The 25,847-nt window shown below is 40.3% G+C and overlaps 1 protein-coding gene across 3 annotated transcripts in view; it reads right to left on the bottom strand.

Annotated features, from left to right (window-relative positions):
- Positions 1–4,939: 4,939 nt before the first annotated feature.
- The window catches only part of FLT1 (fms related receptor tyrosine kinase 1), a 202,424-nt gene continuing 181,516 nt past the window's right edge, over positions 4,940–25,847 (bottom strand). For 2 of the 3 annotated variants that reach the window (XM_042457573.1, XM_042457574.1), the window contains exons 25-30: positions 23,480–23,579; positions 15,050–15,155; positions 12,304–12,443; positions 11,610–11,697; positions 10,396–10,487; positions 4,940–9,036 (exon numbers count right to left, since the gene is read on the bottom strand). In XM_042457573.1, the coding sequence (XP_042313507.1) occupies positions 8,841–9,036; positions 10,396–10,487; positions 11,610–11,697; positions 12,304–12,443; positions 15,050–15,155; positions 23,480–23,579 (722 nt within the window). In that variant the 3' untranslated portion in view covers positions 4,940–8,840. Of the gene's footprint in view, positions 9,037–10,395; positions 10,488–11,609; positions 11,698–12,303; positions 12,444–13,480; positions 13,803–15,049; positions 15,156–23,479; positions 23,580–25,847 lie in introns of those variants that run through there. The other variant, XM_042457575.1, reaches the window with a different exon arrangement.

The following is a 25,847-nucleotide window of genomic DNA, read 5'->3' on the forward strand; positions in this document are numbered from 1 at the left end:
TGTGAAGGTGTGTGTATTGTGTTCTTCATTGCATAGCTGTTTTAAACTGTATTCTCAGGGTTTTTCCCCTTGTATCTTACATGACCTCACTATCCTGCAGTCCAAAAGCAACCCTCAGTATATCCCACTCACAGAAAAACCTTTCCTATTTGATATAGCTTGAATTCTCTGGGAAACCATTTTAAAGTTAAGACCCAAGTTTTGTTTGACTTACAAGATGCAGTTTGCTTCTTGAAAAATTATAAAGTTTTATGAAATTTTAGATACCTGCAAAAATAGTCTGAAGCTTTTGTATCCTCACATTCCTAATTTCTTGCATAAATTAACTTGGACCACACGTCCTTTAGAATTCACTTTTCCTTTAAAAGATTATTTTCCACACGAAGTAAAATAAAATCACAGCAGATTTGGTTGGTACACTTTCCTCACATAGCCAGAAAGCAAAAGAGTTGCTTAGCCCATTAAATAAATAATAATAATGGAAGGTAATTCTTCATTTAAAAGCCTATTGAAAACATGCACATTTTAACACTGGCCAGTGGGCTTTCTTTTTCTGCCTTTTTCTCTGAAGCTAATAGTATGCTTACAGGAGAGCTTCATAGAATAGAGTCATAGAGGTCTATAGGGACTATAAGGGCCATCTACTCCAACCCTGTGTCATGTAGGAATAGATAACAAAAGAACTGCTGAAAGATGCACATCCAACCTCTATTTAAAGATATCCAATGACAGAGAGTCCACCATCTTCTGAGGCAGTCTGCTCAAATAACGCTTACATTACATGTTTAGGTAGAATCTTTTCTTTTAGGTAGAATCTTTTCTTGTAATTTTAATTGGTTTGTATTCTGGTCTTTGGAGCACCTGAAATACATGGCATTAATTGTATATCAGATTTTCCATTCATCTGTAAAGCAATCTGTTTTATTCTAAAACATATTGTACCTACAGAGCAAAACGTGTTTACAACATTGTATATCATACAGTTCCACAAACAAGAAAAGCAAAATTTGCCTGCATATCCTTATTGCAAATAGACGAGGACAAGCAAATGTTTGCTACTGTAATATGAATTGTACAAGACAGATACGTGTATGTGCATGTCAAATTTAGATTACAAATTTGGAGGGACAATCTGGGCGAAAATCTTCTACATAGCCAGTTTGAAACTGAAGAGATGCAGCCTGTACACAGTTCCGTCTGTCTACATGTTGAGTTGTAAGTCCCCACCAAATGAATGAGTTTTGTTGAAAGAGTAGCAGCATGGGAGCAGTCATATGAATAACAAGGATCCAAGGTGGCATACAATGTTTTAAAAACACAACGCGATTTTAAAACTCTCAATACAAATATTAAAACACAAACTAAATTTCTATTTTAAAAACATAAGTTAAAAGCAATGTTATAAAGATCTATAAAACAAAATAAAATTATAAACTAGCCTTTGTGCATAGAAATGAAGTAGCAAATCCAGTTTGGCAATGAAACTAGCCTGTGGTGAAAATATATTTGGCAGGTTTCTTAACAAATTCCCATGTGCCCCTAACGAAACAGACTCTGAGCAACATATGTTATATAATACATCAGTACTAAGTCTCATTTCTTTTGTGAAGGACCTTCTAGAGAAATCATTTCATAGTCATTCACATTTAGTATCTGTTATTTTACCTCATCAGGTCGCCATATTATATCATAAAGACTATTTTGACAGCTGTCTAAATATTATTTCCTTTAACTGCAATTAACCATTTAGCCACAAGATGCCATTGTAATCTTTAAACTGACTGGCCCTCTATGTTAAACTCTCTTGTATCAGCTGGAACTTACATTTCAGTTGTCAATTGTTAGTTCACTATCTCTCTACAGAGCAAGAAGATGGTCTTGATGTTACATCAAGTAAGTAAACAACACAGTTCTTTCCTTTAATTGCCATCTTAACTTGCTGTGCAACAAAATTAAATCCAAATATAGTTGCCTTTAGTGGATGATAATTTGGGGTTTATTTTCCACTTTATTCCACAGTTAAATGTTTCTTTCTTTTAAATACCATTTAAATAAGATGTATTGCAGAATAAAAAGCTTTCCCAATATGCTTCTCACTTTATGTTCATAGAAGTTACTTATAGAGGTCAGATCATCCCAATTTATTGACAAGCTCCTTAATTTCGATTTCCTCTATAATATACTTATGGGGTAATTAAGAAAGTTGAATGGTCTCGGCTAAAAGATTTGAATGCAATAGGTGCAACTGACTCCTCTCAATCCTCTCTGCTCTTATCACATCCAAACTACACAAGGGGTGTGTTAAGATGCACAGAGAGGGATCCAGACGCCTGAGAGGCTCACCTTTCAGCTTCCCACACCTGGGAAACAATTTTCACCAGTTGCACAGTGTCTAACTAGTGACCACCATACTCAGCAGTTCCCCCTCCATGGAGTTGCTTTAGAGTTTTGCTTCATGAAGCCATCTTCAACCTGGAAATCTCTGAACACATGCAGCTCTGATAGCTGTAGGGTTTCTTGTTCATGCTAGAAATATGTACTGTACTTCATATTAACTGAGAGGACTCCTGCATGTTGGATGTCAAACAGACCAAGGCTTCTTAATTTGTAATACGGTAAGCAGTACCCCATCACAAACATAACCACCTATTTTTCTTGTATTTCTCACTTTTCCATCAAGGAGAAATAGTTGTACACTGCTTGAAGAGTCAAAATCCAGCCTTGTAATTATTTGGAAACTGATTGATTGGTGTGTGTTAAAATAGTTTCTCACTAGTTACTATTGTGCCTCCCTTCTGGAAGGCTGGCAGACCTCTTAAAATGACCAAAAGTGGCCATTTATTCTTTCACAAATATATACACGTTCTTCTCCCTTCAGTGAGTTGTTGCTTGGTAATTTCCATTTAAATAGAATCATATGTGAAGAGTCTCCATTTAAAAAACTAATATTTGAGGAAATCAGATTTTTAAATCCATTTGTTTATTTGTTTCTTATAATGCTCTTGCTGTGATTATCCTTTCATCCAGATAAATGGTTCTGTATATGAAGTGCAGGTAGCCTGTCTGTAGCTGATGCTCTTTGGGTGGCCATTTATGCAGCTGCTCCATGGAATTATGTATCTTCATAAAACACCATTTGGAACCTTCTAAACCTGAAAACTGGTGAGCATTAACAGTAGGATAGGTAGAGTCAAATACACATGGTCAAAGAGGCAGACTTTACACCTTCCTGCTAGATTCAAGTTGATTACCCCAGTGCTAGAATAATCACCTGAAGCAAGGAGATGGGACCCCTGTACAGATGCCTACTTAAAAGAACTTGAGTTGCAGGAAACATTCTGTCCACCATTGTATCTGTGAGCATACACACAGAATCATGGAATCACAGAGGTGGAAGGAGCCTCATGGGCCATCTTGTTCAACCACCAAAAGGAAATATTGAAAATACTGTTGAAAATAAATAGGAAGAAGAAAAAACATGGGAATTGAAAGAGTTCTAGCTTTTGAAAAAACAGAGAAACCTGTTGATGTTGCTGCTAGTGTCTGGAACAGGAACAGATGGGGGCTGGCCTTGGGGAACGGTTACACCCAGGGAGCATACCTTGCCAGCAAAACCCATAAGTCTTATGTCAGGGGTGTGCAACTGTGTGAGTCACAGGCCAGTTTCCTCTAACCTTTTCTGTGGGCAGTACCTTTCTTAAGAGAAGACCAAAAAGCCACCACATTTCTCCTCCAAAATGGTGATGGGACACAATACAGTGTCATTTCCGAGGGGAGGGAGGTAGGGAGCAGGGGTTTTTGTTTTTTTGCACTTGTAGGGATCTGGGCATTATTTTCACCTGTCTCCCCCCCCCCCCCCCCCCCCCCCCCCCCCCCCACACACACACACTTTAGAAAACCAAAAATTGGGGCTTAAGGGGATTTAGGGGCTGTGAAAGGAGGGTTGGAGCACAATTTTCTTCACCTTTGGCTTTATTGCTAGATTCTTACAAAGTCTAAAGTAGGGGTTGGGAACCTGTGGCTGTCCAGGTATTGTTGGACTCTACCTCCCATCACTTCTAGCTGGTCTGGCTAGTGGTAGAGGATGGGAGTGGTGGAATGTCCACTGTTTCTTTATTCAGGGTCTAGAACATTCCAAATTATGTCTTGCACAGGAATGATGGAGAAAAACACATTACATAAAATCACATAAAATATACAAAAGTTAAAAATGTAATCTAAAACAGCGCCCCAAAAACATAAAACCAGGCACACATGATTTTAAAAAGCTTGCTTGAATAAAAATGTTTTTGATTGCTGGCCAAAGGAAGAACATTCCAAATTATGTCTTGCACAGGTGGAGAAGAATATGGATGTGTGAACTCATCCTTAGCAGAGATTTAACAATTCACAGAACCAGTAAGCTGGTCTTCGCAATCCTCCAGTGGTTTGCCCTTCATTCAAGGTCCAGGTCTTCTGATATGTCTTGACATATTGTGGCTATTGCATAGAAAGATTATTTGAAATTTCTTCAAACTGAGGCCAAAAACAGACAACCCTAAAGGGGTGGCATTATGCCACCCCTGCACTGACTGGATCAGGGCTACAGCAATAGCATGCCACAGCCCTGATCTGGCCTTTTCGTGGTGCAAAAAGGAGTAGCAAAAAGCACCAGGGAAAAGGTGCCCCTTTCACCACCGCACACCTCTTCTCCGTTCCTATGCCATTTGGTATCTTATCGCTGCGCTGCAGGAGCGTTCCCATGCTGCCCGCTGTCTGAATGGATGGGTGGCATGACTCCGGCTTGGGGGCAGAGTCAGGGCAGGCAATGTGCTAGTCACCCTACACCCATGCCACCCCCAAGCCGGCTCTTATTGCCAGTCTGTTTTGCCCGATACCAGTTAATTCTACCAGATACTTAAGTAGTAACAGAAGCAAAACAATAGTCTCTCAAGCAAAGTTTGGAATTCAGTTTTATTGTGAAAATGTAGAAAATATATGAAAATAGACTTAAATGTTTAGGCATAGGTATCAATTATTTACATGCATTTATTATTAGCAACATTTACTTTAAAATGTTAAAAGTTTCAGCATTCATTTTGCTTTCAAAAATTATATTTACACTGGTTAGTATCCTACACGAAGATGACACCAGCGCTTCTATTCTGTATCTAATAAATGAACCATGTATCAAAAGATGTCTAGTGTTCTTTTATTTGATAGCATGTGCATAGATGACATCCCTATAGGTTTTAGAAGTGGGAGTTGTAAAATGCTTTGGTGCTCAAAAGCTCTTTTGATAGTGTAATTCTACACACATCTCCTCAGAAGTAAGTGCCAAGTTCAGTGTCACACCAGATTAGCAGGTATGCAATTATGGCATAAAGTTATTGACTTTGATTCAGCTGACATTAGTTGTGACAAAGTCCAATGAAAAATAAAGGATACTAAGTGTTGCTTGAAAATTACATTCACATGAACTTTAGCATGGCCATTGTTACCTAATTATCTCCATGGCTTAGTGGTGAACTGAAAGAACGGTTCACTAATATACTATTTACTCTTTACCATAAATGAACCTAGCAGGCATGCTCTTAGTCCTAAATAAATGTTGTTAGTCATAAATAGCAGCAGTAACAGTAGATTCAGCAGTACAGTATTTCAGACAGCGCTTGACTGGCCTTCGAATTCTATATGCATTGTTGCAATGTGAATCACTCTGTGCTGTCTCTTGGAATTGGCGTATAAATGGAAAATGCAATATAATATAATTGGATATACATACAGAATGCTGAAGTCTCTTAGTTCAAACAACAACAAAAAATAAGATGTGTTAGGGATTCCCAAGTAGTGCACCAAGAAAAGCATCAGCAAATAATGTGATTATTCACTTAGAAGCAGCATATACACTGGGCAGTGAACTATAAAGTAAAGAACTTAGCAAGATGTTGAAGATCCAGGGCAACCCTGCTCAGCCATCGCCTTTGAAATTTTAACTGTCATGTACAAATTTTCATGTGTTCCTATTACTATGAAGACACAAAGTGTATGGCTGTGTGATATATATGTAAAAATAAAGGGAAACTAAAATACTTATAATGCTGCATTCTACCACAGGGTCAAATGTCACAATGCAACAGTGTAAGGCTACCATTGTGTCCATAGAAGACTGCTGATAAGAGTGGGTTTGGGGCACTTTCTGTCAATGTTACTGACAGCTTAGCCCTCATTTTCCATTTTTCAGTTTCATGATTCTGTTCACTAACATTTGAACAATGGTGATAGTTTCCAGTGCTATGGCATATTGGTGTGCTGGCACTTTATTCTGAGAGAGGATAGTGCTGTGGGTCTTGGCATGGCTTCAGGACCAGCCCAAACCTTGTACTTTTTTCAAGGTTCTGCCTTGTAGATGTTGTAAAATCTTTCCAGTGTATTTTTTCCAGGGTTGAGGTGATAGCAAAGGAAAGCAGACAAGGCTGCAATCATACATCTGCCTGTGGCTCTTTCTCATCCTATTTTCCAGCAGCTGCTCAGCCCCAGGAAGGGTTCCTACTTCTGCCTCTCACTGGGAAGAGGTGATTAAGACGGCTCAGGGAGAGAGGATGAGGCTGCACTCTCAAATGGAGTGCACTTTTTCCTTCCCCTGAGATCTCAGGGCAGCCAGAACTTCATGGTCTGAAATGCTTCCCTCTTATCCCCATTGGTAAGAGACGGCAGCAAAGGCTCTTTGACAGCTGCTGGGAAGTGTAATGTTTTTGGACAGAGTGCACTGGAAAGAGACTAGCCCTCTGCACCTCATCCAAAAAGGGACTTGGGCATAGACAAGCTGCACCTGCATGTGCAATGATCTGCAGGATCCTGACCACAGTCTGTTAGTTCTGGATGGCCGAATTCTCAAATGCCTGCATTCTTTCACAGCTGCAGCACTGTCTCCTATTGCCACCACCTATACCCACATAGTGATAGGATTCCAGCTGCTTAAGTACACTCCAACTGTCCCAGTTTGGCAGGGACAATCCTAACCAATCTGTTGTCCCATATTTTTTTTCAGCTGCTTCTAAAATGTCTTGGGTCATCCTACTTTCTCCTTTTGCGCTCAGCTTACTTCAAGCTTACTTGCTGCAAACTGAGTTCAAAATGCAAAAGGTTTTAACCCAGTTTAAATCAGCAGTGGGCAAAAAAGAGGAGGCAGAATCTCCTCAAGCAAAAGCAAACTGTTGTGCCATCTCCTTGCCTGTGTGTGTTTATCCTTGTTAATACCTTCTGCCATTTTGGCCACACTCTGATCTTATTTGGCTACATATGTTCCAGATGTCATCTGTGAAATGTTGTGGGGTATGATTACAGCTGTAATAATAAATTGTCCTAGTCTTTAAATTGTACATATGATTGCAATTTAAAATATCAAGTTCCTTTTAAATCCCACTGCTATTTGTACACAACCATGTACAAAGTGCAATTTTTCATCAAAAGCTACGTTTGTGATTGCTCATCTTCACCTGGAACTGTAGTTCCTAAATGAGAAAGCGCTTTTTAAAAGCTTCTTAACAAAACTGACCTTCCCAGAGCTGCTTAGGGGAAAGCCATAATAGCTGAAATAATACATAAAAATCAATGATGGTTTATTTTCCAGGTGGCATAGGCCTTTGTCTGTGCAGTGTTCACATCTGTGTCAAGAGCTTGTAAGCTCAAACTTACTGGATTATCCATAATTTTTAAACAACTATTTTAAAAGTCATTATAGAGCACCCGTGTCATACATGGGCGCATTATACGCTGCTTTCAGCATTGCTTCCGCCGTGCACCGGAAAAACTATGTCGTGTGTGCCCGTGGCGCATGCATGCCGCCGCCATGTGCCACCATGAGCACAAGCCCCATTACTTATAAAGAGGCTCAAGCATAACGTTTTTTGTTTTATGTGAGGGGGGGCCGGAATGGATCCCCTGCGTAAAACAAGGGCGCACTGTATTTGGTTATAACATCAATCACTCCTTTATAAGTTTTAGTAATACACAATATCATATTTTAATTCATGGGGGACTGGCCATTTTTTATTTTTTATTATTTTTGGAATTTTAGCCTTTTTAATTGTTCCTTTAAATTTTATATTAATGTGTTACAATTATTGACACATTAATTTTATAATTTACACTAAAAATTTTCACCTCAAATTCATTTTCAATTTAATGGAAATGCTAATACTAATGTTTACAAGCTCTGATTGGCTGCATCCTCACTGTAGAAATAATCCGGTTTGACACTGTTTAAACAGCCATGGCCCAATGCTAGGCAATTATGGGAACTGTAGTTTTGTGAGACATTTAGCCTTCTCTCTCAGAGAGCTCTGGTGTCACAAGAAACAACAATTCCCAGAATTCTCTACCTTTGAGCCATGGCAGTCAAAGCAGTGTCACACTGGATTATTTCTACAGTGTGGATGCAGCCATTGTAACAGTGCTGTGGGGTCTGGTTCAACTTTGTTTGCATGGACACCAAGATTGTCTTTGACAATACTACCTTGGCAGCAGCTTTCTAGTTCAGTTGATTTCAATTCCTCACTATTGTATTGCATGAGACAAACACAAGCATGTCCAATAAGGAATGCATGGTGAGGAAACACATTGCAGTGGCCCTCCCACCTGCAACAGGCATATATTTCCTTTTCATTGTTGGATGCAGAACTAATGCCTTAGTTCTATGCAGAAGCATTAATTTCTGCGGCTTTATAGAAATAGCCATCACTATTGTACACAGGTAGTGTTTGCATCAGTAAGCAGCAGGAAGCACAGTTCAATATTTAAATGGTGACAGAGAAAATGCAGCTCCCTTAAGGAACAGCTGCTCTGAAGTGTTTGAAGTCCTAAACTGGTGGAGTTGAATACCGAACCACAGAATTATAGATGGGTGGAGGGAAGCCATGTTTTCCTTCCTGCATTATATTGTCATGTGTGAATTGCTGGGTCACATCACTGATATGACCACAACTGAAACTGTAGAAGTCTCGCTTTGTGGTGCTGGAAAGGAGAGATTCTTTGCTTCTCTTGGCAGAGTGGAGGCTGTAAGGAAAGATGGATACTTGTGAGATGAATGTTAAATAGGGACAGAAAGCTATTGGCCATTTGTTATACTTTTAAAAAGTTCAATTAATGGATCAACCCAGTCCATCTGGTTGAGTAGACAGCAAAGCCTTATGCCAACCCAAATTGTATACAAAATAATGGATTGGATTCTAATGTTTCACAGTACACTAAAACTAAACACTCACAAGAGCAGAATTCAAAGTCATAGCTGTGTTAGTGTGGGAAATCAGTATGCAAAAGGATCTTGTAGCACCTTTGAGACCTTCTTTCTAGAACCTTCTTTCTCAGATGGTTGGGGTACCCAAATTTGGGTACCCAAATAGCCCGTGCCTGGAATATAGTACATTTTCGGCCAGGAGGCAAGCACAATAAATATGTACAGTGGAAAATCTCTAATGGCTGTGTCTCCTGCAGGGTGTTGTTTTAAATCAACCATTATCCAGCAGGGCCTGCCTTGTATAGGCACCAATCCACCCCTTGATCAAAAGAAGGCATAGGACCCATAATGGTTCCTTGAGGTTGTTTTTTTACTATACTTTTTCTCCTATAATGTAGGATTGAATTGGTATCATAATTCCACAAACTCCCAGCATGTATGTATGGTGGTTAATTTGGAGGCTTCTATAAGCTGTAGCCTCAAAAAGTAACTGTTCCATCATGTTCTGCTATCAGTATTTCAGATAACAAACACTAAGATCCTGCATCAGATATGTAGTTGCAATGTTGCAGATTCAATCTGTCTCCAGATTTGGCCTCTGAAACCTATCTGCACATGCAACAAGTTGCAGCAGGGGGTGGAGTTCTGCAGCACTGGCAAGTGGGTTCAAGAAGGATGATGCCTCCTGCCTCCTCCCACCTGTAAACCTGTTGGGTCCTCTCACAATTAGATGGTGCACAACTGGTGGGAGGGGGCTGAGCACATCATCCTTCAGAGCCTCACTCACCATCACTGCAGAACTGCAGCCCAAAGTGCAGCTGGCTGATTTTAAGGTGGATTTCAGGACATTTACAATGATGCCAATGGTACCACAATTGTAAATGGGAATAGGAAACAATTATAAAGTCATAAGGAGCCCTGGTGAAGCAATGATTAAATGCCGGTACTGCAGCCACAAGGCTGTGAGTTCGATCCCAGGGCTCCCAGGTTGACTCAACCTTCCATCCTTTTGTAGAATGGTAAAATGAGTACCCAGCTTGTTGGGGGCAATTGGCTTACAGACTGTAAACCACTTAGGGAGTGCTGAATTCACTGATAAGTGGTATAGAAATGTAAATGCTAAAATGCTATTGCTATTTAGTTGTGTCTGCAAGTAAATACAATATGGCATGACTTACCCAAAGAAAGAGTGCTTTTGTTTGCTTCCTGTCCACGTAAAACGTTTCAGCTCTTTTGAAGGCAGCACAATTCCACTGTCTGCTTGGTAATCCTGAAAGAAAATCCAGCTCTAATAACTCTGTTCTGTTTGAGACAGGTCAAACCTTATTCAAGCCCCTTCTCATCAGTATGACTTCTGCAGAATTTCAAGTAAGTTCACAGGCCCCTCAGCTGACTTGGTGGTGGAGGGCATGGGTTGGAGGAGATGGTAAGACAGTAGCAATAAGTGCCTGTATCAGTTTTGTCAATCATCACTGTTTTGTGGAGCAAAAACAAATTTATGGGCAAAAGTTGATAAATGCTGTTCAGTAGGAATTTCATTCATTATTTTATTCCCATTTTGTGACTTTTTAGTTGGCTTATGATGTAGCTTGGTTGTTAAAAGACTAGCAGAATTTTCTTAACCCATACAGAGATACAGATTTTAAGTGGTTGTCTCTTGAAAGAATTTTATATGCATCCAAATTGTTCTGTAGCTCAGACTGAAATCTGGGTTACAGAGAAATTCCCTGAATTCTTTCAGCTTAGTCCCACTGCAAATCTCCATACTTTTCCTTCCCACAAACTTCTCTTTCCTTTAAATAAAAATCACTAGATATTACTAGATATTGTGATGAATGTTGGTGGAGGATATTGGTGCAAAATTGCTTTGCACAAGGAAACCAGTAAGCCTGCAAGGGACAGTAGTGGTGGAGTCAACCAGGTGTTGCTCAACAGTAAGCTATCTTGAAGGGAAATGACCACAAAAGATTGGTCATTCATCCTTTTTCTTCAGGTCATGAAGGCAGGACTGAAATGAAAAGAGCAAGCAATGTGTTGTCTTCAAGAGTGCTTTAATAATAATAATTAATAATTATTTTATTTATATACCACTATTCCAAAGATCATAGCGGTGAACAGCAAGTAAGCGAATTAGCAAGTAAGCTAATTTGCCCCCAACAGTCTGGGTACTCATTTTAGCGACCTCAGAAGGATGCAAGCCTGAGTCGAGCTTGGGCCCTTTTGCTGGTCTTGAACTCACAACCTTGTGGTCTTGAGTGAATGGCTGCAGTACAGGCAGTTAACCACTGCGCCACCAGTGTATTCTTTTGTGGCAGGGGGTTGGACAAGATGGACTTTATGGTACCCTCCAACTCTATGAGTCTATGATATTAGGAGGTTGACTGCAACTTACTTCATGTTCACATTTGTCCTTTGGTGAAAGTTCCTCAAAGGTCTTGACCCTCTGTGGTGGCTTCATTCTGAAGGCATTCATGTGTCTCCTTAAAGTGCAGGAAGAAGGGGAAAATATATATCAAACTACTTGTGAATGCATAAACATGGGCAAGAGCATGCATATGCTCCATCCTTTGCTTGGGAGGGACAGAACTGCCCTAGACTACATTTGAATGCATTATGCTTATTGTGTGCATCTGTCCCTTCAAGTCACCTGTTGACCTTCAGCAACCCCATGAATTTCAGAGGTTTTTTAAGGCAAGGAATACTCAGAGGTGGTTTTGCCCATTCCTTCCTCTGAAATATACAGTACTTGGTATTCCTTGGCAGTTTCCCATCCAACTACTAACTACAGATGACCCTGCTTAGTTTCCAAGATCAGATGAGATCTGGTACCTTTAGGGTATTTAGGCCAACTACTTTTACTAGTGCTGCATATTTACTGTTATCTACAGAGATCAATCTTACCATTTATTTATTTATTATATTCATTTAAAATATTTTTAAAATATTGTTTTTAAAAATCTTTATTTATTTATCTATATTCTTTTAAAAAAAACAGTCACTATATGGCATCTTTCAGTGTCCAGCATCAAAATCATATCACCATTGTCTATCTGTGGTATGTCATGCAACTTGTTATTCCATCTTACCCAGTATTTTCAGAAGCAGAACAATTCAAGGCTGCTGAATCATTTTCTATCCCATGAAGATTAGGAGAAGTAAGACAGGGACAGTCAAATCCAGAGTTTGCTGATAAAATATCATTCAAGGGGATGTAATCTTTGCCATCCTATGTGCATAAAAGTACAAAATAACATGAAAACCAGAGGGGGGAGATTTCTTGCCCTCCCAATGTTGCTGGACTCTTACTCACATTAGCTCAGTCCTTCATGGCTGACAGCCAGGAATTCTGGGAGTTGCGGTCCAGAAACAGCAGAATCACTATAGATTCCTCACAATACAAAATACTCATATGCTACTAGACACTAAGTCTGATCCGTCACACTTCAGCTGCAGCACTAGGATATGTGCTAGTTCAGCCCTTAAGCTTAGAGTGACTACACAAAAAAAATCATATTCTGCAGCACAGATAAGATTATGAGCCTGTACAGACAGGCCAAAATAAAGCTAAGCGAAAGCCATGCTCCAGTCACTGGAGCATGGCTTTGGTGCGGCTTCTGGACTTAGGACGCATGCATCATTTAAACAGCATACCTCCAAAGTGACCTGAAGCAGCTTTATTTTGGCCTGTCTGTATGGGGCCTATGACACATTAGAAAAATTAAGGACTGTCTTTCAGGATTAATTTATTGATTTTTGCTGGAATTCATAATCACAGTTATGAATGAATAACCTAGAGTTATGCATATGTAACTGATTTGTTACATATACATATTCACTAGAATCATAGAATCATAGAGTTGGAAGAGACCACAAGGGCCATCCAGTCCAACCCCCTGCCATGCAGGAAATCCAGATCAAAGCATCCCCAACAGATGGCCATCTAGCCTCTGCTTAAAGACCTCCAAGGAAGGAGACTCCACTACACTCCGAGGGAGTGTGTTCCACTTTCGAACAGCCCTTACTGTCAGGAAGTTCTTCCTAATGTTGAGGTGGAATCTCTTTTCCTGTAGCTTGCATCCATTGTTCCGGGTCCTGTTCTCTGGAGCAGCAGAAAACAAGCTTGCTCCCTCCTCAATATGACATCCTTTCAAATATTTAAACAGGGCTATCATATCACCTCTTAACCTTCTCTTCAAATTTGATAAGTGTGCTCCCAATTCTGTCATCCAGGTCATTGATAAAGATGTTGAATAACACTGGGCCCAGGACAGAGCCCTGTGGGACCTCGCTGGTCACTTCCCTCCAGGAGGAAAAAGAGCCATTGTTGAGCACCCTTTGGTTAGCAATAGTACAGGGAATATATATGTGTCATAAAAGTCCCCCAATTCTGCCTTACTGGGTTTTGTTATCCTGTTGTTCATGATAACAACAGGCTGATGTTTCCACTATCCATCCATTGAGTGATCTCCAGGAGGAAGCACTGAAACAGGGATACTGCTTCTGATTGTCACAGTGGTGGAAACTTCAATGTGCTGCATTCCAATCAACAGTAGAACAGATCTCCAAAGCTCACAGCAGCTGCTGTCTAGTAAGGTAGGATTGGGAGAAGGGTCAAGCAAGGAGAAATGCTTGTTAGAGGTAATTACAGTTGCCCCTCCATTTTTGTGGGGGATCTGTTCTGCCCCCACCCCGCAAAAACAGAAACTCGCATATATTCAAGCCCCATTGACTTGAATGGCTGCATGCTCCTGTGCAAAGCTCTGAGCATGCTTCATAGGTGTGCAAGCCATTTTAGCCAATGGGGCTCGCCCCTCCATCAATAATCCTCACCATGGACTTCAAATCCACGAAAACGGAGGGGCGACTACGCAATGCTCTGACTTGTCAGTTTTGACCTCTGTAGAGTACAATATAAAAATGGTTTTGTTTTTTTAAAAAATGGTGTCATTGTATGTATACAATAGGACCTCACTACCTGCAGGCTTGCCATCCATGGATCTGCATCCACGGATGGAAAGCCCCACTATCCCAAATGGCGGTGCAAGCATGGCTGTGCACACACCATACCACCATTAGCGACAACAGGACTTGTGGACCGTACAGTGTAGTCCCTGATTCTGCACTCAGTCTGTAGTATCAGCATGGTCACCACTTAACAAAAATATAAGCGATCTAACCAAAAGCTAGATACATGTATGTCTAGCATAGTATTTTTTTTATTTACTATGAAGAAGCTTGGTGCATACTGAATTTTACTACATGGCTTGGGCCCAGAGTACTTGAAGGAACGTCTTCTTCCCTATTGTCCATCCCGCACACTAAGGTCCTCTGGAAGAAATCTACTACAGCCAAAAAAATCTAGGCTAACATCTGTCTCCCCGAGGGCCTTTTCTACTACTGCTCCTAAACTATGGAACGACCTGCCGGAGGAGATCCGTCACATTTCCACTCTGGTAGCTTTTAAGAAAGCACTCAAGACGGATCTCTTCTGGCAGGCCTTTCCAACTTAGTTACCCTCCCCAGATATAGAGATATTTGTCCCCTCATCTGTCTATTTTCCCCCGCCAATGTTTCTGCCTATTTTTTAGTTGATCAATGTTTTTAATGTTTTTAATGTTTTAATATTATTACTGTTTAATTCTGTTTTAGTACTGGGAATGGGGGGGGGTAGGTCTAGGGTTTGATTTTTTAACTCTATTATAATTTGTTGTATTTTATTGTTGTAACCTGCCCGGATTCTTCGTGATTGGGCAGGCTAGAAATAAATCTATTATTATTATTATTATTATTATTATTATTATTATTATTATTATTATTATTATTATTGCTTACCTGTTGCACATTTGCTTGAAGTAGGTCCCCTAATCTCTCTACCAGCTGCAAGAACTGTGGCCTTTCGTTTGGATCTCCCTGCCAACAGTCAAGCATGATCTGGTACCTGACAAAAGTGAAAGAAGCAGGATGAAAAGAAAGTATATTATTATTATTATTATTATTATTATTATTATTATTATTAACCTTTATTTATGAAGCGCTGTAAATTTACACAGCGCTGTACATACAATCTTTTAGTTAGACGATTCCCTGCCCTCGGGCTTACAATCTAAAAAGACATGAACACAGAAGGAGAAGGGAGTAGTGGAGGGAAAGGGTAAGAGGTCCAGCAGTTCCTCTCTACCTCCAAGGCCTGGACCAAGGCAGAGGCTTCATAATGGATGGTTAATTATTTTCCAGGGAAAATACATACTCTCAAGTAGGATAATACATATACAGTACATAGCAATACAGGAAATGGTTCAATAAACAGGCACCACAAGAACATCAAATAGTAAGCGACAATTATGCAATGCCTGGGAAGGCTTCTCTGAACAGGATGGTTTTCAACTCCGTTTTGAAGCTGGTTAAAGAAGTGATGGCTCTTGCTTTTGGGGGAAGAAGGTTCCAGGAGTGAGGGGCAGCGAGTGAAAAGGGCCGAATCCGGGATGGGGCAGAGGAAATCCTGGGCTGAGACAGCAGACCTTGACTACCAGAACGGAGGGCCCGAGTGGAAAGGTGAGGAGAAAGAAGGTCTCTCTTCTTCCAATTTAGGGTCACATTGGTAGAGTGGTTTTTATTCTCACATTTTGAAGCCACTTTTAATCTGATCAAACAACACAAAATCCATCCATATTTCAGTTCTATTTTTTAAATTATCTTTTATCTTTTCCCTCTTTTTAAAGAAAACATCCTTAAAACAAAATCTAGCACCACACACAACAGAAGTAAGTGCTGATGGTGTTACTGGACTTCCCTCAATGACAGTTTAGTAAGTGCAGTGCATTTGTGTAACACTTTGGAAAATGCATCAAATATCAGAACAAGGATTTCAGAGATTTGTACCAAATTATGGAACCCTTCTTCAAATTGGTGCTTCTCTGGGGGACTATAACTCCTATAATCTGGAAGGCTCCCAGACTGAGGAAGATAGTTGTCAAGCTATAAAATCTATTATGCCACTTTATTTAGAAGGTTTATTGATTAATTTAGTTATTTTCATGGTTCTGAGTGGGAGCATGAGATGAAGATGTGTCAGTATGAAGCAAATACAATTTAATTGTGGAATAAAGCAGTTACAGTAAACTGTCAATTTCTTGTAAATATGGAATAAAGTAAATGTGTAAATAAGTAACTAAAGAAAAAACTGTGAGAGCTATGCTGAAAGTGCTTTACTTTGAATGCTTTTTTCTTCGACATACAAATCACTAAGAAATATTTCCTTAAGCTCTTCACAAGGCTCTGTGGCTTAGTTGCTCTTTTGACTGATTAATCTTGGAGCTAGAATAATCCCTGCCGCTTTAACGTTCAAAATCTTTCCTACCTATGTGTAAGCTCATTATCCCTTCTTTTCCAAGCACTGCTATAACTATCAGGCTTTCAAATACATTGTACATGAAGACATGTTATCTAGCGTTGAAACAACTTTCTCTGTTGGTGGCTAAATTTCTGCAGCTTCCTTAACTGTTCACAGATCTCTCCATCACAGTCCCTGATAGCCTTTGATGGTCTCCATTGAATATTTTCTCTTTCACTGGTCACCCCCCTAGGAGTCAAAGCAGAATGTTTCACTGAGTAGTTTCACCATCCTAGCAGGCAACCCATAAATCCTTCCAGGCCGATCACAATGAAGCTGGAACAAGATGCTGGCAAGCCTGTGATTCTTGTGCACATGTGCAGTGTTTCCTGTCTCTTGAGATACCAGCTTTCGCTTCTAACAGGCTCCTATAGATTTATCAAGATCAGATTAAACATTTGATGGAATCTTTGAAGTTGCACTGAAGTAAGGAGTGATGTGTTAAACAGCAGGAGGGAGGGTTCAGATTAGGGTTGGTGTTTAATTTTAACCCTCAGACACATTTTAGCCTCATCACAAAAGGTTTTGTTCTCCCCAGCTATGGCGTCTTTTGGGTTATAACTCAACCCACAGAAATACAAAAACATGTAAAACATTCAAGAATGAAGGGGAAGGAAGGCCTACCACACTTAGGAAGGAAAGTATGTGCTTCACATTCATATATCTGGGTGAGTTCTTCTGCCTAAGGCTTGGGTCCAAATTTTAGAGGCCAGAGAAATCCATCTCAGAAGGAGTAGTGAGATTTACAAGGATCAACCTACTTCTGTTCAGATATAAATTTAAGCAGAAGTATATAGGTTATCATCTCCCACCATTCTGTCTGTGTCCTCCAACAACAACCCCCACTAATTCCAGTGCTCCACTCATTCCTGAACACACCCCTCCTTCCCTCCCATAAAGTGGGAGCTACAGTATCAACAGGAGAAGCTAAAGGGGGAGAGGTGTCACTCTAATCCATTCATTTTCATTAATGATAGGAGCATTTCCAGATGGAAGGCTCCTTATATCAGTTACTCCACTGGCTACCAGTTTGCTTCCAGGCACAATTCATGACTGCTGGTCATGACCTATAAAGCCCTACATGGCTTAGGTCCAGACTATCTGAAAGAACAATTTATCTCCTTAAGAACCTATAAGGATCCTAGGATCTTCAGGAGAAGGCCTTCTCTCAGTCCTGCCACCATAATGGGCTCACTTAATGGGGAAAAGAGAGACAGCCTTCTCAGTGGCTGCTCCCACCCTCCTTTTCACGGGAGGTTAGGCTGGTTCCCTTTTTGCTTTCCTTTCACTGATAAGCAAATGTTTTTTTTTATTCAATCAGGCTTTTAATATATAATCATATAAGGGAGGCTTTTATACGGGGTGTGTGCTTTAGTTATGTTTTAATCTTTTGTTTGTTTATGTAATTTTATACTTTTAGTTAATTCTTTTAAATGTCTTTTACATTTTTATTATATAGTTTTTAAGTGGTTTTCTTTGTGAGCCACCTTGGGTCCCTTTCTGGGAGAAAGGCTGCATAGAAATGAAATGAAATAAAACAAACAAACAAACAAACAAAACATTCAGAAAGCACTAAGCAGCTACTTTACCTGTTTCACCTAGAGTCCTTTCTTTGGTAAAGACTTTCTATGGTAAAAGGGTGAGTGGGTGGGAAAAAGAAATAGTGAGAACACAAAGGAGGGATGTTGGGGACAGCTCAATAAATGAGATAGGGAGGAGAGCCTAATCTGATAGAAATGAAAATGTAAACAATAAAATTTGCTTATGCTAATGTTTAATGATTAGTTGTCAATAGGGAAATAATTTCATTACCTTAAAGTCAATACATTTCATCACAGTGGGCAGTGATCTATATGTCTTCTCCTCAGTTTTATGCCCAGGGTATCACATAATATGATGATTATGATCACGATCATGATATCACATTACACAATGCTAGCATTATGATTCCACTGTAACTGCCATGGCTGCATCCTATGGAATCCTGGGTCTTGTAGTATAGTGGGGCACTAGGACTCTCTAGCTGACAATTCTAAATGCCTCTCCCTAAACTATAAACTGCTCACTGTTTTTCTATGGTGGTGGGATTGCATGCTCCTGTGAGGCAAGAGGCTATGCTGATGGCAGTGGTGCTGTTAGTAGCATCTCCCATGTCAGACATGCCTTTGCTGAAGAGCCACACTAAATGTGCCAAATAGCTACTGGGCAAACAAAATAGTGGATGGTGACACTGGTGGAGGATTTCTCAGAGACGACAGGAGTGACTCTATAGCTAATACTTGTGAGTACTGCCCAGAAGGAGATGGAGGAACCCCTATCTGAATGTCTTTTACCATGAAAATTCTATGATGAAACAATCCAAAATGAAGCAAGAGATATTGCTAGAAGATGGGATTACCAGGTTGGGAGGCAATCAGCCAGTTACTGAAGTACAGCAGAGGACAACTAGGCATAGTGCTGTGTCTAATGATACAACTGCTGGAAGCATGTTCAGCTGTTGATGCACTCAGAGGTGAAAGCAAAGCCTGAAGCTGAATAATACATGTTATAGGAGCATGGAATGTGAGAAGCATGAATCAGGGGAAACTAGACACAATAAAAAAAAATGGAACATACAAACATTGTCATACAGGAATGGGACATTTTGAGTCAAATAATAACATAGTGTTTTATTTAAGAAATGAAAATCTAGGAAGAAATGGGGTGACATTAATAGTGAAGGGAGATGTAACAAAAGCAGCCAAAGGATATAAAGCAATATCTAACAAAATAATATCAATAGGTCCTTAGGGGAAATCCATCAATATAAGTACAGTTGGCCCTTGGAATTCGCAGGGGATCCGTTTTGGATCCTCCCCCCGCGAGTTCCAAAATGTGTGCATATGCAAGCCCCATAGGTTTGAATGGGGTGCATGCAAGTGGGGCGCACTTTATTCACATTAATGGCAGTTGCCCCTCCGCGAATTTCCAAGTCTGTGGATCTCAAGTCTTCGGACTTGGAGGAGTGACTGTATAATCCAAGTTTATGCTCCAACTACAGAGGCAGAAGAAGAAACTGAAATATTCCCCTGGAGGTCAGGAGGAACTCAGCTACACACCAAATTAGTACTACTTGTTAGCCATGGGCAATTGAAATGCAAAAGCAGAAAACAGAGCAGAAACAAAGACTGTAGAAAAATTGGCCTAGGATCAAGAAATGAAGCCGGATAGTGATAATGTAAAGAATAGATGTGCAGTATTAATCCTAACTGACTGGGAGCCCGAAGAATTCTGGACTGAAGCCAGGGGCATTGTCAGGCAGGAAAACAAAAAGGCATTGTCTGCAGAGAAAAGAAATAAAAGCCTCAGCAGATGGCAATGAAACTCTTCAACCAGCTAAGGGCAGCTGAGAACAGCGTTGCCAATTTCCAATGAATTCCCTGGAATCTAGGGAATTTAATTAATTTCTTTCAGGAATTTTAACTGAATATTTCTATAAATATTGGGGAATTCCGTGGATTTTGGATTTTGGTAAAACATTCCAGGGAATATCTTCAATGCTTGTTGGCAATACTGGTTGAGAAGCAAAAGGAAAAGCTGACAGAATACAGTCAGAACACTGAATGCTACTGTTCAACAACTTGTGTTGAAGGACAAAGAGAACTACTGTAATAATCAGGACAGAAAAATATAATATAACTACCCCCCCAACCCCCCCCCCCCAATAAACAAACCAAGAGACCTTTTCCACAAGACTTGAGAAATCAAAGAGAAATTTAAATCAAGCATGGAGATGCTATACCACCAGGAGGTAAAGACATTACATGACCAAGCAGAAAGTGAAAGAGGATGGAACCAATACAGAGAAGAACTATATAAAAGAGATTAAAGGATGACAGATTCATTCAAGAAGAGCCATTTGAAGATGAGCCTATAATTTCACAAACTGAAGTGGAACCTGCATTCAGAGCACTAAGGAAAAATAAATCACCAGGAACAGATGGCATAATGATAAAGTTGCTTCATGCTAAAGAGACAGAATCTACTCCAGTTTCATCAAAAACTGTCAAAAAATATGGAAAAGAAAAGAAAATAACCCATAGGCGGGTTACAGCCCGCCGAAAAGCGGCGGCCTGCATCCGCCCCTTTCCCCGGTGTATCGGAGCCTCAGCTGCCAGACCGGCAGCCTCCGAGGCCCCGATCCACCACTTTGCAGGCTACGGGGAAGCGGAAAAATGCCGCTTCCCCACAGCCTGAAAAGGGGTGTCCTTGGGGCTTCAAGCCCCAAGGACACCCCAACGGCAGCGGGGACTCCCAGAAGGGGGCCGCTCAGCCCCTTTCTGATTTGCGTTGTTGGTGCAGCCTTCACACGGCTGCACCAGCAACGCAAACCAGGAAGGAGCTCCATTTCGGAGCTCCTTCCTGCTCCGCCGAAAGGGCGCATTAAGCGACCTCGCGTGGAGCGATGGCGTCACGTCCGCGCCGCCTCATTTGGAGGTGGCGCGTTCATGACACCATCATGGCGGCGGCCGTGTGGAACAGCCGCCGTCATTTTGTGAGCACGGAGCGTGTGCTAGGGTTAGGGGGGGTGCGGAAGCACCGCCCCTTCCTAACCCTAGTACGCGCTCTGTGCGTACTTTAATGGCGGTCTGTAACCCGCCATAGATTAGAAATTTATAGTATTCATTTGAATCCACAAGAAAGGAAACAGTAACCACAGAACCATTGCATTAATTTCTCATACACACATGATGATGTTCAAAATTCTACAAAAAAGACTTTTACCACAAGTAGAGCGAGAAATGCCAGATGTCCAAGCTGGGTTCAGGAAAGGAAGAAACACTAGGGATCATATTGGAAATATGTCTACTTCCTCAGGTGCACTCAGTGGAGTGGTAAGTCAGAGAGAGACTTATATATTCCCTAGGTGTGTGAAAATGTCAACTTGAATTCAAAATCCTTTGTGAATGAAAATGAAGTGGCAAGCCCAATTTTAACTATAGTCATTTGTGAACAAAAGTATTGTGAACTAGCCTTTGTGCATGGAAATGAAGAGGCAAATCCAGTTTGGCAATGGAACTAGCCTGTAGTGAAGAGAATAGATGAGTGTAGGACACCCCCATGTTGAAATGTCTGTAGTGTGCCAGGAAGCCATTATCTTTGTTCAGTCCACTGCTGAGAGACTGTAGTTTGTGGATGAACTCCAATTCTGTTGTTTCTCTTTCCAATTTATCTAGTTCTTTTGTTCAAGGACTGATGTTCTGAAGTCTGAGATGGAATGCTCTTAAAGAAAAGAGTGTGCCACAACATTTGATTGTCCTGAGGTTTAATCTGTATGTAGGACAAGAGACTACTGTCAGGACAGAATACAGAGAAACAGAATGGTTTCCAGTTAGCAGAAGGGTCTTGAAAGGCTGCATTTTATCACCCAAGCTGTTTAACCTGTATGCTGAACACATCACAGCAGGATTAGATGTGGAGGAAGGAAGCATGAAAATTGGAGGAAGGAACATCAACAATGACTCCATACCCCTAGCAGAAAACACTAAAGACTTGGAATTATTACTGAAGAAAGTTAAGGAAGAAAGTGCAAAGGCTGGTTTACTGTTGAACATTAAGAAAACAAAAATAATAACCATAGATGATTTATATAACTTTAAAGTAGTCAATAAAACTATTAAAACAATTAAAGATTTTCCCTACCATGTCATTAATCAGTCATTAATCAGAATGGAGACTGTGGTCAAGAAATCAGAAGAAGACTAGGACCTGGAAGGGAAGCTGTAAAGAACTAGACAAGATCCTGAGGTGTCAAGATGTATAATTAAATACTAAAATTAGGATTGTCCATGCCATCGAATTTCTGATTTCTATGTATTTTTGTGAAAGCTGGACATTGAAGAAAACCAGTAGGAAGAAAATCAATTCATCTGAAATGTGGTGCTGGAGACAAGTTCTATGGATTGCTAAAAAGACAAATAAATTGGTGCTAGAGCAAATCAAACCTGAACTCTCCCTAGAAGCCAAGATGACTAAACTGAGACTGTCATACTTTGGGTATATCATGAGAAGACATGACTCACTAGAAAAAACAGTAATACTTGGTAAGATAGAAGACAGTAGAAAAATTGAAAACTACATTTCAGATAGACTCAATCAAGGAAGCCATGGCCCTGAATCTGCAAAACCTGAGCAGGGATATTGATGATAGGGTGACTTGGAGGTCTGTCATTCACAGGGTCACATATATCAAAATCAGCTTGACATCAGTCGACAACAAACTGCAAACTCCAGGGTTGACTAGGATGTTGCCATGGCACTTAAAATAGAATCAAAGCTCTATAATTGGGTAGTGAGAAAAGAATCTCAAGACTCATGTTCTTCCTTGTTAGGATTCTTAACCTTTGAATTGGATTTAACATTTTTTTTTCTAATGGAGGATGTCTTCAAATAGATGGCAAACTATCCATTGTAAAATAGGATGCTAATGTTAAATAAGACACTAATGTGCTGTGTGCACCTCTTTATGAAAGTTATGTGAGAGAAAAAGGATGGCCACATTCACTTTGGGTTCTGGCCATGCCTACTGTTGGTCTGTAGCCCCTAGAGATTGTCCTGATGTCAATTATCCTTCTGGCTCTACAGTCCAAAATAAGTCTCTGCACTCTTGTGTTTGGCCCAAAACAGTATGGCAAAAAAGAGATTCTCACAAACATTTGAACAATGTGAGTATGTGAACATCCCTAATGAAAACCCAAAAACTCCTGTACCCAGGTACAGATCCAGAATTTGGGCACACTGTACACTGTACACATGTACAGACTGTACTTGTCTTGAATGTAACATGTGAAAGCTCTTAAAATGATACTGTGTAGCAATACAAGCATTCATACATTTCTGGGGTTGCAAAATCTGGGGCTTTCATTCTGATGCCTTCTTTTAGCTTGCTGAAGAAGTCTTCATCTATTTGAACACCTGGATATGGGGATGCACCTAAAAGGGAATAATTAAAAATACTTGGACAGGAGCTAACAACAAATTAAACATACAAATACATTTCAGAACAGTTGCACACTGTTAAATGGAGTACCTAGTCTAAAATAATTATGAGATCTCCTTCCCCTGTCTGAATTTTATGCCCCATCTTTAGATTGTAAGCCCGAGGGCAGGGAACCGTCTAATTAAAAAGATTGTATGTACAGTGCTGTGTAAATTTACAGCGCTTCATAAATAAAGGATAATAATAATAATAATAATAATAATAATAATAATAATAATAATAATCTGATGCAGAATCTTGGTGACACTGGACTATAACTACATCTTTAAAAAGATTCCATTTTGGATTACCACTGAATTCCCAGTTCAACACTGATCAGTATCTATGCTGGCTGAGGGATTCTACAAGCTATGGCTGGCATTCTGTATCACATTCTATAACTGCTCCGTATTCACTAATCCTATGTACAGGACTGCCTCCACATTCACGGGGGAACAAGACCCCCACGAATGTGGAAAAACCACAAATAACTCCCCTCCCCCACAGAAGCCAGTTAAAGGGACACATAGGTGAGGGAAGAGGAGAAGGTGCACATGCTCCTCTTCCCCTTCCCCTTCCCTCCCATCCCTTTAACTGGCTCCCTGCCCTTTTCCTGGTGGGATAGCTGTCTTCTCCAGGCCAACCAGTGAAGCTGCAACAATCAGAAGTAGGGCCCCTGTTGCAACTCCCTGTTGTAGCCTTGCTCACTGGTGGGATGGGATGGAAAGATCCTCCTCCTCGAGCTTTGATCACCAGCAGAACAGATCTCTATCTCTTGAAGCAGGTAGTGCCTGGCAAAGTATGTTTGGGGAAGGGAGGGTCAGGACAGGAGACATTACTTAGTTATGCATATGAGGGATGGAAATCTGTTCTGCTGGCATGTATAACAAAATAGGTTATAGAATTCAAAGATATGGCTGTGTTAGTCTGTTGAACCAATATGCAGAGAGATCTTATAGCACCTTTGAGACTACCTGAAAGAAAGAAGTTGGAAGCATGAGTCTATTTCCTCAGATACATAAAGTAGATTATGTAAAATATGGGCCTATACACCAAAATAAATAAATAAATAAATGAATAATAATTTGGCTATGACAATGTGCAGATTTTGGCAGTTGTAATCCAAAAGAGTAATGGGCTGGATGAGGAAAAACAAACTCAGGCTGAATCCAGAGAAAACGGAGGTACTTGCCATAGGATCCTTAGGCCTGGGGAAGAAAATTTGTTAATTACTCCTAGACGGGGTCACAGTTCCCCTGAAGGATGAAGTTAGCAGTTTGGGAGTACTTCTGGATCCATCTCTACGTTTGTCATCTCAAGTAGATGCGACGGCCAGAAGTGCTTGGTATCAACTTCGGTTGATACGCCAACTGCAACCCACCTCGACTGAATGGATCTTGAAGCTGTACTACATGCTCTGGTAATCTCTCATCTTGATTTCTGCAATGCGCTCTACATGAGGCTACCCTTGTATCAAGTTCGGAAGCTCCAATTAGTGCAAAATGAGGCAGCCAGGTTGGTCACCGGATCCTCGAGATTTGACCACATAACACCTATTCTGAAAGATCTACCCTGGCTTCCAATTAGCTTCCGAGCACAATAAAAGGTGTTGGTTATTACCTTTAAATCCCTACATGGCATGGGCCCGAGTTACTTACGGGAACGCATCTCCCAATATAATCTGCCCCGCACTCTTAGAACAAATGGGAAGAAATTGTTAGAAGTACCAGCATCTAAATATGTTTCTGCTTCTCAAAAAACATTTAGTATAGCTGCCCCTAGACTATGGAATGGACTTCCAGAGGAGATCCGCCTTGCTACATCCCTGGAAACTTTTACAGACTGTTTCTGTATGGAACGAGAGCATCTAACCCCATCATTGTTGATTTTATGTTTTTAACTGTGTTTTTAACTTATGTGGTAATAGTATTGTAATGTTTTAACTGTATTTTTAAAATTGTTTTAATTGTATTTTTAAAACTCTGCTGTGATCCTGCCTCGATCCAATTGGGAGAAGCAGGAAGATATAAATAAACTCTATTATTATTATTATTATTATTATTATTATTATTATTATTATTATTATGTTTTCTGAGCAATGTTCCAGAGAAGCACATTTTCAGCCAGCTCTAGCTGAGTCTAACAGGAACACACTAAAATTCAGTGGTGACAGTTCCTGTGTCCATCTCAGAGTTTCATTTCATTTCATTATTCTTTCTTAT

Source organism: Sceloporus undulatus, chromosome 3, assembly GCF_019175285.1.
Source record: "Sceloporus undulatus isolate JIND9_A2432 ecotype Alabama chromosome 3, SceUnd_v1.1, whole genome shotgun sequence".
NCBI lineage: Eukaryota > Metazoa > Chordata > Lepidosauria > Squamata > Phrynosomatidae > Sceloporus > Sceloporus undulatus.